This window comes from Colias eurytheme, chromosome 16 (assembly GCF_061535395.1).
Source record: "Colias eurytheme isolate Ceu_HAF_F1 chromosome 16, ilColEury1 Martin Lab GWU primary, whole genome shotgun sequence".
Lineage (NCBI taxonomy): Eukaryota > Metazoa > Arthropoda > Insecta > Lepidoptera > Pieridae > Colias > Colias eurytheme.
In genome coordinates, this window is record NC_142995.1 from 4983696 (window position 1) to 4997775 (window position 14080).

At 30.6% G+C, this 14080-nt stretch overlaps 1 protein-coding gene across 1 annotated transcript in view; it reads right to left on the reverse strand.

Moving 5' to 3' along the window:
* Dscam4 (Down syndrome cell adhesion molecule 4) overlaps window positions 1-14080 on the reverse strand; it is a 148124-nt gene that overhangs the window by 111773 nt on the left and 22271 nt on the right. Inside the window, exon 2 of the mRNA XM_090111163.1 lies at window positions 11166-11215. Within this exon, the coding sequence (XP_089967289.1) occupies window positions 11166-11202 (37 nt within the window). The 5' untranslated portion in view covers window positions 11203-11215. The remainder of the gene's footprint in view (window positions 1-11165; window positions 11216-14080) is intronic.

Below are 14080 nucleotides of genomic sequence, written 5' to 3' on the forward strand. Positions count from 1 at the left end.
AAATACATAATATACAGCGTTAAAGGTGGGGTGTTTTAAATCTCATTGTCTCGTTTGATGGATGAGATGAGAGGGCAATTGAAATCTTTTTCCTTCCTTCATTTTTATGTTTCAAATAATACACGTGTAGGTTATAAAAGTGAATGGCAGTTATTATTAATAATAAGAATAGTAACTAAGAGTAATGATTATGTACATTATAGACCATACTCATAAGAAAAGTGACTAATGAATATGTAGATTATAGACCATACTCACAATAATCAGCTTTTTTAAGAAAGTCGAAATACCTATAGGTATGTTTTTCTTCCATTATGACTAAAAATATAACTTCTAGATAGATAAAAAACGATATTGAACGAAGTAAACATTTTAAGCTTTCTGTAACAAACAGACTTTTCCACAAGGTAGGCAGCTGTTATACGCCTCTTCATAAATTTTAGAGAAAAGAGAAAAAATCTTCCAGAAGGTCAATGTAAAAGATACAAAATTAAATTATTCCCTTTAAGAGCAGAAGTTTCATGGTTCTGTTTTATATAATAAATAAGTAAGTCACATACATTTATTTATTGACTTATTCAAACAGAATTATACATTTTACTAACTGTAGTTAAACCAAAACATAAATTGAATTTAGTACCTAATAGAAAAAATACAAAACGAAGATACACATTATAAGTGTAAACTTATTTGGTCATTAAAAAAATAATGTAATAATAAAACCGCAACATATTACAACTAAGAAGTAAACGCATTACATGTTTTCATACAAATAACGTATTATCCATCTTACTTAGATGACCGTTTCTGTTCGCTGATCACGTATCTTTGTCTCTAGCTTTCCCTTGAGTGAATATATCGTATTTCGAGATTGTTCCACGTTTTATTATAATGGCTGTAACGTGGGCAGTTTATTTACTTAATCATTTAGTTTCTGTCGTTGAATTGAGTGAGGGTTGTATTTGAAAATATCGATTTTGGACCTGTTTTTGTGTTATTGCTAGTTTTTTTTTAGAATATTATTTTACAATTTATTTTAAGATCAATTGAATTTTGATTGAATTGATCAAATGAACATGGTAGATAATATAGAGTTGTTAAATTTTTTTTTTCTATTTATTTAAAGTTGGATTTGGAGATGGTAGAGATATAGAGTTCTTAAAAGTCTTGAGGTATAATTATGATATTGATTGTTTATTACAAAATATTATATTACCTTTGTGGACCTAGGAGTATATATAAATTAAAAACTAAAATATATTATCTATTAGTATTGAAATTACTACATTTTGTTAAAACTAAAATCATTTTCATTAAAAGAAAAAAGTAATTAAGTTAAAATTTCATGAAATTTTTTATTAAATTAACTGAGTATTCATGACTGGAATCAAATTCAATTCAAATTAGGTTGCTTGTTCTTTAGGCTAAATTTTAATGAAAATATTCAGCAAGTCAATTATGCACCATTTAAAAGATGAATTATGTAAATTATGTTTTTATGTTCTAAATTAAGCTTTGAAGTTCAAATTTTAGCATTAAATTATTTTAATTTTCAACTTTTAACTATTACAGAAATACAAAATGCCGACCTTGTAACCGCTGCAGTATTCTGTATGAAAATTAATAGAAGACACCCAAACAGATGGAGATAATAAAAATGTTTAGCCTACAAGAGGAACTAAATCATTTTAGCTACCTAGAGGCCTTTAATCACGTATGTTATTAACAACAATATCATCGTCATTGCCATCTAACTATTGTTGAATTACATTATCTTCGTATTCTAATATAATCTGAAAATAAGCATAACAATAACTCAAAATTGACTACATTGTAAAGCTGTCTATTCAATGCTACAGGCGGATTACCGTTAGGTATACCTTATGGCAACTTAAAGCGGTCCATTCCGTGAGTTCCTTCCTCACTATCTGAAATGGTCCGCTGAATGACGAAACGTCCATTTTATGATAATCGCCCTATTTCATGGCCAGATAACGTTAGTACAAGTTTTCTAAATTTTACTTACAAATTTGCTCACTCGTACTCGTAGATACCTAGTTCTTGTATAGAAACCAAGATCTTATGGAGTTATTAACACATTAAAAATGTCCGCAAAATATTATTCAAGATTCTATTGCAATATAGTTACTTAAAATGTTTTTTTGTTAATATATTATACTTTATTTTAACGAAGAAAATAGAAATAGATATAATATTGTACAAAGGCTCTTCACATTACTTTCTCTCATAGATACAATTAAATTGAATCATTATTACGACTTTTCTACACCCACATCGGATCTCTTTGTCTTTATTATGTAAACATCATTAGACATTAATACCATTATATTCTTATAAAGCCAAGTAAAATGATACGCTCACACAAAAATAACTGAAAGATTTCATTGAAAATGTTTATCTTTTGTATGTTAATATGAGGTATTGTTATTCTTTGCATTGTTGTCGGCACGTGTATTTAATAAGACTAGTAGGTACTTAATTATAAAAAAGGTCGAAAAGTTAATTAAATCTCGCTTTTTATTCCTGCCACGTACTCCTTTCCTTCTTTCTGGAATTGCTTGTACTAATTAAGATAGTTGTTTAATATGCGTTAAACGTAGATTATTAATTAAATACAAAGGCACCAAAGGCACATTAAACGTCCTTATAATCAATTATGACTTTTATGATCGTTACATTTTAGTCTTATCTATGTGGAATGAGTAAATCTTTGTAAGATTTTATCTTTGTCTTTTCCTCCCAGTTATGTTAACTTTAATTAAAATAACCCTTTTGATTATATTTAAGAGCTTCTTTTTATCAAAATATTACCCAAATGAACTTATTTAAAAAATGTAGTTACACAAAAATGAATGGTATATTTGAAATAACGATTTTTTGATTAATGCAGTATTTATGAATGGAATCCATGTAAACATTCAAATGTCCTCAAAATCAATTAAAGTAATTGCAATTGCTAAAGAGTGGTAGCGTTAAATTTTATTTACTTTTTACGTTCTTTCATCAAGAACTAACAATACAAAGCATAAATCATACAAATTACGAATACGTACCTACTCTTAAATTTTGTGAATTCATTGTACCTGCAGCTCAAAGAGATACAACGAAAAAAGCTGAACCTTAGAATCTAGAACAAGAGGTATAAAACAAGGCTGAAACAAAACAAATAGGTATGCAGGTCTAGAGAGGCTTACATTCTCGCTTCGCTGGGTGAATATTCTTGGGATGTGTCGGTAGAAACAACCAGAGGGCGTATATATTCTATCTCTTAGCACAGCAACACCTTTTCCAAGGATACTTGGGTTTTTGAAATAACCAACTGTCATGTTTATCTGATTTATGTACTGAATATGAAACACATTATCTTTTTAGCTTTATCTTAAATTAAGGTTCGAGTATGTTGGTTTTTATTCTCATAATATTATGTTAGCGTTATTCACCAAAGAAAATGGTGATCTAAATAAGCTACATTAAAAAGGAATCAAGAGTTAATAATTATTTTTAAACTATTATTGAGTTCCCTTGCATCAGCATTATAACGAATTACTTTACAGAAGATCAATGCATTCATCCACCTTTAAGCCACTAATTTTGTTCTCACTTTAGGCACATAGGCAAAGTATTCGACCACGATCCACCACAGTGGCCAAATACACGGCAGATGAAACATGCCAGACTCCACTTGTATTTTATAGGAGGTTGCTGCGAACAATGACTTAGGGATCGGCTATCCATGTTCCATATTTATCCTTAAGACCCATTTCTGTCCTACAACCCTTTTTTAGCCTCAATAAAAAGTTTGGTAAACATTTTCGCAGGTAATTATTGTCAATGGTTGTGGGCGTCATTATTAAGTTACAGCTGTTTTATCTTCTATATTTACATTTGAATAGATTATTTCATGTAATATATAAGTGAATAAATCAATTAAAAATGCTACTTTTTCAAGAATGTACCTACCTGTAGGTATAGTATAATAGAACGGCTGTGTGGAATTTTATGTTTATTGTGGTTCGTTGGGTTCGATATAAAAAAATTGTAAAAAATACTTCAAATAAATAAATCAAAAAGTTCAATTTTCACATTACTTGCTGATTGTTCTGCAAAATTAAACAAACATAATAATCAAAGAAAATACGATGATGCAAGGCTGGTGTCTTAGAGATATAACTTCACAATATAACTTATTAGGGTTTGTATTTCCTCGAGGGAGTTAAACCCTTTATAGTTAAACTACACCGGCTTAATAATTTACACTTCCGGGTATTTTATAAAACTTACTGAGTGCTTTATCCTTAGTGGTTAATTCAATAGGTACCTATTCATTAACTAGTGGAGAAACTTTGAAAATTTTATATTCATTTAAATAATAAAATGTCATACATTTAATGCAATCAACATCTAACACCAATAGATATATATTTTAATTTTAGTTTTACGATTTTAATACAAGTATTATGCAATGATAAAAACTGCTTGTGTTTTTATATTTAAATTAAAATTACCAAATTAAAAAAAAATATGAAATACTGACAAAAAAATGAAAACAAAACATAAATATCAAATATCTTTATTGGAAATTATAAATGATCTGGGGGCACGGTAGTGCCCCCGCCAAGACGAGCCAAGCGACTACGCGTACGGGCACTAACTACCTTTTCTCGAAGCGCTTCGACGTTTTTTTGAACCCTCATAACTTGGGTTTGGATTATGCTACATCAACAAAATTTTCGGGATATATTGTCAATAGCGGACTTATTGAACATATTAAGTTTTAATTACATTAGCTTTTATACTTCAGATTTTATTTATATCTAAAAAACGCTAATTTCGTCACTGACTCACTGATGATCATCAAAATTCTTAAGGTATTTCCTAATGTCCTAGAAAGCTGAAATTTTGTATGTAAGCTAGTATTAGCACACAAACAACAAAAAAATTATAAAACTTGTAACTTTCATCCCCCAACCCCTTAAACTAGGGGATGGGAGTTTGTATGAGACCTGTAATTTTAAATTAAATTTTGATGACGCTAGAGGTCTAATCTAATAATCTAAAACTTGGTTCCCCTAGATATATATATATGTATAGGTACTCCTTGTTAAAAAAAAATGTTACAAACAACCTACAAAAAGAAATGAAATCCCACCAAAAACATTTTCATGTAAAATGTTGCCAAGACGAGCCCATATGACTCACACTGTCAAAAAGTTATCAGATCTCATGTAGAGCCAAGCTTCTAACACTACACGCCCTAACTCTACAAGGCCTAACTTCACAAACTCTACACCTTAGTCAAAATATGTGGCTTGGCCGTTCGTTACTACAAGAACTATTGTATAACACAAAAGTAATGAACAGTGAATTAATTTTTCACCTTACGCCGATGTGAATGTAGCGAAATGGCCAAGCCACATATTTTGACTAAGGTGTAGAGTTTGTGAAGTTAGGCCTTGTAGAGTTAGGGCGTGTAGTGTTAGAAGCTTGGCTCTACATGAGATCTGATAACTTTTTGACAGTGTGAGTCATATGGGCTCGTCTTGGCAACATTTTACATGAAAATGTTTTTGGTGGGATAATTATTTGTCTACATACATAATGAAAATTATTAATGATAATAATTTATCTACAAACACAACCACCAAAACCTATTTAACAACAAACACCAACACTAACAAGATATCTAATAATAATTCTCAAAAGTGGATAAACTTCCCGTGATGATATTACAACGTCCGCGTCAGGGCCACGGCAGCTAAATTGACTTAAAATTTTAAAGCACTTACACCCGAAGCTATGAACAAGTTTACATTAACAACGCACTAAGATGTAAATCTTGTTACTCCATTATAATTTGATGTGTCACCTGAAATAAAACGACCAATAAGTCCTTCTTTACTTTGAAAATAAATTCCGATATTGTTCAGTTCGAAGGTACATGAAAAACACATTATAAATAATATGCCCAAAGGCACTAAATGACTCTTTAAAAGCGATTATTGTAAAAGCAAGATAAATAATATTATAAAAGCAATTCCTAGTTATTCGTTTGTGACATCACATATCTATGTAGAGCTTTAAATAAAATAAGTAATCATACTCAAATAGAAATGCTATTTACAATAGAATCATTATTCTTTTCGTTCCTTAATTGCGTAAACGACGTTGTAACGACGTCTTATAAGCTTCGGTGTCATCGAAACAATAAAGATGTTTCAAGGGGTCAGAATTAGATTTAATTTTTAATCTTGCAAGTTGCAACGAACCAAAATATCCAATCAAAATTAAGTTGAATTTGTTTGTATCGATAACCAAATCAGTTCAAAGTTATATTGGCTTCATGCACACTACTAATAGTTGAGCACGTACTATTTAAAATCACAATATAAAGTTAGCAAATAACAATTGTATAAAACCAATTGGTTCATAACAATCGTTGAATAGAGATGCCACTGAACACTTGGCTGCATGCCTAATTAGTTTCGGAGATATGCATCATACATACTATGGAATACAAGTGGAATGCGTCGAAATAAAGACAAATATATACATTTCTGGTTGATTGTATGCAACTCTATCATTGGTTAATTGTATCTTTAAAGCAATAATATTGACGTGCGAAACAGGGGTCATGATAGACTTAGCTAAACCTAGTCTTTAAAATTAAAGTATACCTATATTCCTCTTCAGAATTGTACGTATGTTAATTTTGAAATTGAAATTGTTGTTTTCAGCTTTCAGTTAGCGACCACGATTTCCAAATAAAGAAATAAAACTATTTTTGGTTAAAAAGAGCTCACTTTACAAATGCATTCCAAAATAAGACTAATTCTCTTAAAATTTTAATTAGCTCATTTAGAGGCAAGCGAAAAGAGAATTCAGAAAAAAACGCTACGTTAGACGGGCGCCACGACACATTGGTAAGTGAATCTGCGGGTTACAACTACCGAGTTGATAATTTAATATTATTTTCGTCTGTTAAAACAACTTTCGGCTTCTTTACCAATTAGCAAGTATTTGCATATTATTATCTTGGCACAGCTATGTTCACTCTAGCTCGAAATATATCCATTCTTGGTTAATTACTTACATTGACACGTGTATGTACGGAATTTCTGAGAAATTGTTCAATACTCTTGATTTCTCTGGAAATATTGTTCTATACTCCGTAGAAATTTATAAGGCTACAGTATTCTGTAGAAATTCGAGAGCGTTAGTGTGATTTTGTCCAAAATTTAGAGAGTTTTTATAATAATTTTATGACTAAGTATTACAGAAATATGGACAAATTAAATTGTTAAATTATTATTGGGGCGTTGACCAAAGATTGTGACCTTCATATGTATTGATATTTAATACGAACAAGAAATCTATTACAAATTCTTGATAAGTTAAGATAACAACAATAAAGAAACATTCGATGATTCGAGTAAAACAAACCTCTTTTATATATTTTGTAATTTTTACACATCTCACAAAAAATACAAATCTTTCTGTCGAACAAACGAAAGAAACTGAAGACGTCGATGGCCTATAAAATCATATGACGATACTAAATATCTGAAATGTCTGTACAAAACAAAAATCAAATATTTCGTCGGCTGCCTACGCCTGTCATCTCACTATTTTAGGGAAAGTAATGTTTCCATAAAATAATATTATATTTGTTATGTCTATCCGTAAAACAGGACATACTTATTACTATATTTAATGCTTATTAAATCTATGGATCAAGTTATTTCTTCATTTATGGCATTTTATTGCTGGTGAAGTTACATGAAAATGATTTTATTTCTGTATACTGTACGTTTTTTTAATATGACTTTTTAATAAGTTGTGATATTTTCGACAATCGAGTAATAGTAAAATAAAACCACATTTGAAGTGCTCTATAATTAATGTGGACGTGATGCTTCTATAATCTTAATTTAAAATCGAATGAACTAAAAAGAGCAAATTTTGCTGACAACAAACTAAGAGAGCTGACAGAAAAGTAACTTGTCACTACGTGCTTTATAGCTCGCTGCTGAATTCAGTCTCGGAAATATGATTTGATATTTTTACTTTATTTCAAACTTGCACACTATTGATATTATTTTTAAAATATGTATATCAATTTAATATTTGTATTCATAAAATCGATTTAAAATGTACAAACAAACTCAAATTTTTATAAATCTTAGTTGTAAAGAAATTATTAAGTGACGGTATTGGGAGAAAATTGAACATGGCACCCAAAAGTTTTGACGCCGTTTCAGTCGTAAATTCTTGTTACTGGACAGAAGAAAATGTATTAACGAGTTCGCTTTCTTTGACGGCCATATTGGATTTAACATGACGTTAGTTAGATTTACATACATTGTAATACTACACTGGAACTGAAAATAAAATTTCAACTCAACCAGTAATCAAAAGTGTTTGGAGATTATTTAGAAGATTATAAAAATAGGTTAGTTACATACGAGCATGTCTATTTAAATGGAAACCAGTAAAGAACTCATTCCACCTTTATTTTCCAGGACAGCTACAACACGGCTACTCCGTGCGATTGTTCAATTGAATCAAGGAACCCAACGATAAAATAGCAAGACAAGCGGTATATCAAAGAGCGTATTACCACGTCCGTAGCACGCAGACATTATTGTTGCATATAGATTCCAAATAAATTTAGGTATTACATTTTGAATTCTAAAGGAGTCGGGTCTGGCAACGAAACTGACAGGCGAGTCTGTTAACAGCACAGTTTGCAAACAGTTAGTAAATTTTCCGCTCGACGAGCAGACATGATACATTTATTGAAGAAAACGGAACAACGAATAGGAGCTTATCTTGTTCTGCTAATAGACGGTTTATTTTTGTATAAATATCATGTACATTTCATTAATTACGGAGCTTGTATTTTCAATGCGTGCAATGTTGCTCGTTAGAAACTTAAACATGTTCCTTATAAAATCTACACAATCAATTTTCAGGAAGCACTCACTGTTATAAATAATGTATTGTGAGGATACTCTAGAAGCACAAGTAAACCGTGGTTATCACTCTAAGAAATAAATGCTATCGAACCATACGATTGCTTCTGCGTTTACAAGACGGAACACATAAAACTTTAAAGTTAGTGTCTTATTGTGCCATGTGCTTATTATCATCCATACTAATATTATAAATGCGAAAGTAACTCTGTCTGTCTGTCTGTTACTCAATCACGCCTAAACTACTGAACCAATTTGCATGAAATTTGGCATGGAGATATTTTGATACCCGAGAAAGGACATAGGCTACCTTTTATTGCGAAATATGTACCACGGGCGAAGCCGGGGCGGACCTCTAGTATTGTATAAATTGTTTTACAACATTAAATTGACTTCATTTATCATCAAAATATTATTAAGTTCTAGTACTTAACAAATTATTTACTTACACCGAACCAAATACCAAGTTTATACACCAAGATAATATAAAGAATAGGTCTACGCATCACCATTAGGCACTACATAAAGTAACATTGAAGTCGCAAGGCCGACAAGATTTGAAAATGTTTCACGCGACCCGGCCCGAGCAAATGTAAGTGATGTAAGAGTCGTTCCCGGAGATAAGCCCGGCGACAACTTTCTTCTACAGCCTTCACTTTGCCTATATTTATCTTCAGGAAGATCGCGCCCGATTTTGAGAGAACTTTACCTAAATAAACCGTAAGCCTCGACGCCGACGCCGCTCCAATTAAGAAGCTATTTCAAGATATAATAATATCACAAAAATATTTCCCATTTTATTAATGCGAAAGATGAAAAATAATATTACCGAATTCTTAAGATAATTTTATATGAACTTAACGAACAAGAAAATTTTTATCTACGTCTGGCTTCTATATCATATTATAATATCTACGGCATTTTGTTATTAAGAGGATATAATGTGATATTTTATGTAAAATAAGTACCTATTTAAGACTGGCTGAAATATATTTTTTTATAATATACTACTGAATTTATATAAAAGAAGCAAGAAATCGTAATATTCATCCTGAGAATCCTATATACATAAATCCAGTTTTATGACTCATTTGAACGCTGATTGTATTAATTAGATTTATTACGATTATAACTGTGCTTATGTTAATTGCAATATGAGTATTATCCAGTTTAAAACATTCCTTGAGTAATACATTATTTGTAGGAAAGTAAACAAAAACTCACAAAGTGAAACAAGGAATTATCGATTCGAGGCACGTCTACGTAGCAACTCAAATTAAAAGTTCTTATAAGAAACACACAATGTTTGACGACTTATTATTTTTGTATTTTCTCTTCCTTGAAATCGAATAATATATGTATTACAATTTTCTCAATATTCACTAAGCTTAAGTAACAAATTCAACAATTAACTGTTACAGTAATGGAAATAATACATATTTAAGCATTCTATATAAATATTTGTAAATCAAAACACACCCTATAATACACAAAGCTCTGTACAATCTTATTCCTAAATCTTGATAAAACCATCCCACATAGATAAACTACATATGTAGATATCCTCACACCGAATACCTTATTCAATACGTCCATTGTTATATAAGTAACCAGAATATACAATGCAGTACGTTGACCGTAACAGAGAAACTTTGCGACTAGCGACAACAGCCAGCACCCCAGAGATATATGTCCGAAGATTTACAGGCCCACCGGGATGTGATACGAATGAATTTCATTTCAACACTTCTTTCACAATAATTGTTTGTGGCAACCGTTATGTAATGTTAGTTTAGTTAGGATAAACAAGATGTGTTGTTTTGAACATGTAAAGCAATTATTTTGTTCAGCAAAAAATAAAGAAAATGTTACAACATTAGGAGTTGTACACTGGTTGATTTTGATGTAAAAAAATGAATCCTCAAATTTCGTTTTATTACGAAATATTAGAAAAATATATGGTATTTTTAAATAAACATATTCTTTTCAGTATCTAAATAACATAAAGCCCCGATATAGTACTTCTAAATAAAAAAGAACGACACAACACGGACCGCAAGATCCAAACAAAACGGAAAAGTAATTCTTTCGTCGTAAATAACAAGAAGGTTATCGGGTGGAATATACACGTCTAATATAAAGGCGTTGTTCCGAACACAAATAGCGACTTACCCAAGAAACTCAGCAGCAAATATGTACAGAGCCTCATCTTTCCAACTTCCCTGAAAAAGAAAAACAAAATTTTAATTCTATTTGCTCCGTAAAGTTCCCTGCATTTTGGACGAACTTAATAATTGTGTAGTTTGGAGACGGAATTTTAATTTAAATGCACAAAGTAAATGAGTGAAATAGGACATTGTTAATAGGATTCAAAATAGCGGAGGTATTTTTAATTTCTTTATAAAAGTTCTTCTATTTTCTTTGTGATGCTTTAAGGAAAATCTAACTGAAATCATTGCATTTAGTACTTTGAGTTATATTAAATTAGATGGGGTTTTAACTGTTTATGATACGATGCTTAGTGCTTACTTAATGTTTTGAAAATAATGTTATTAAATATAATATAGATAATAAAATAGCTTGGTAATATGGAATATTTTGAATGAATCAGATATAAATTTATCATATTTCGCGATTTATAATAGTCAATTATGGGCTTATTAATGTTACAATAATAAATAAAGTAATATAATACAAATACAATTTTTGTTTTTGTATGACTATTATTAAACAGATTCCTTATACCTAGTTACTCTACAAACTATATTTTAGTAAACCTTGCAACATAATTTACAAAATATTTTGTTTATAAATGGTACAAGTTTCATCTCAAATTCGTCACAAAAGATATTTTCAGGCACTGCTAACGACCAAAAATATTACCTTTAAAGTAGCAAACTGAAATTTAATAAATAAGTACAATTTTACGGTCATGTTTTCCGCCTGCAGGCAATGTGACAGGCAATCCGAAAAATCCTGTTCATTCAAACCATTTAGCTAAGCGACCGCCCCTTCAGGTAATGGCCCGTTTGGAATAACGTTGAGACCTCAAGAGTCTGTAATCTGTATTAATATTCACTCCATCTGAAGGCTTATATAGTGTAAATTGAAGAGAGCTTTTTAAATTATTTGCAAATGGCTTTGATTCTTTCTTGACATAATAAAATGATTATTTGTGTACATAGTATTTAGAATAATGAGATCACTTTTCACTGTGTTATCAGTTTGAAACAGAATTATTTCACAAAATCTAAAGCTCTACAGCTCATGGAAACAAATTATCCATATTCACAAACAAAAATACTGCATAATATACGAGTATAGCGAAACATTTAAGTGGTTTTCACTCTTGAACAATTGCTACGCGTAAAATTGAAATAATACAAAAATTGCGAGCTACGCGAGTGCAATTTTCGCGGGCAATTTTTCTGCGTCATCCTAACTAATGACATGCGTGGGAATTGACGAACACCACTCAACAGTTGAAACTCATTTCCACGCTATATGAGTGTTTATTGTATATGTTTGTATATAATATATTAAAATGTTTGTTACCGTACGTTAGTCATGTCGATTGTCTCTACAACAAGCTACATAAATTATTTTGTTACGAATGCTACGAAAACGTAAATGTTCGATTATTTCTTGCATTATGTATAACGTTTTAGATGTGATTTCTTACGGCGCATATAGTTGAAACGAACATATAGCTAGAACTAGAGCAAGAGCATTATTTCGTGATCTTTTAGTGAAAATGAAAACTCATATTCATTGTTATTGAGTATTAGAAAATTGCATATAATCTTTTCGAACGCACTAAGAACAACGAAAGAATGCTCTACGCCTGTTTACACTAAAATAATTTGACATAGAATTAGCATTCGCTTGTTTGATGTAAATGCACTGTTATATTATGCCATTGTTTATATTTTTATGTTCATGTTGTAGCAGAAGCAAATTTTACAGTGTTTATTTCAAATCACCAAAATTAACCAAGCACTAGACGGTTCCAACTGTGAATTTAAACAATTTCCGATAAGAAAATTGATTATGAACTACCTTAAATTATTGTAATAAGTAAACACAAATTGAGGCTTCCAAAATTTGAACAGTTCGATCATTTATCACTCGCCTGTCTCTGAGACGCTGTAACAAAATTACTGACACTGAGACAGACTCATAACTTCATTTACGAAATATAAATAACTTTGTCGTATATCCCATTTCACAATAAATTACAGGCGATGTACCGTAATGGCAGGGGATAGAAATAAATTTAAACACTTAAGTGTAGGCTTTAGAAATATGCTAAAGTTATTTATTGGGTTGTATTTGTCAAATTGAATAAAATTATAAGGTCTAATGGTTTGTTTTGTTTTAATACTGAATACTCATCCATACCTTTATATTATGTATTGTGATGCTAATCCATACTTACAAGGAGAAGAGCCTATGGCTCTTCTCCTTGTGAAGAGCTTGCAGAGAAAGGTAAAGGTTGCTAGTCAGGATCTGACAAGTCTATTTCGCTGAACACGATAAATAATACATGAAATGTTTCCAATGGGATCATTATTAGAAACTAATATTAGTGTATTAATTGGTGAGTTAACGTAAATAAACGTAGACAAGGCCAGGCAATTATTTATATGTACCATGTGATTTAATATGTCATTAATAGAATCTTTTTTACTATTACCTAATACAGATTTTTAAGGTGGTCGTTTTTTCCTACAGACAGCTCTTCCTAAGGGCAGGCAGCCCAGAAAAAAATAACCTCAAAAAAGAGGATAAAAATAGAGATTTTGTTCCAAACCTCTTAACTTCGGTTTGTTGAAATTGACTTATAATTCAATCTGGATTTCAACCGTAAAATTTCACTTATAATCAGTAAACTTGTCACGAACGTTGCGATCGAGTCGCTATAAGGGGCTAGTTTAGTATTTTTGCCTTGAACAATTTTGTTTCTGAAATGGATATTTAAGATACCTTTTATGATGATTTTTTATACAATTACGTAAATCTTTACTAATACGATGATTTCATATAATATGAAAATACAAATTACAGAAACGATGCTCTATCATTTT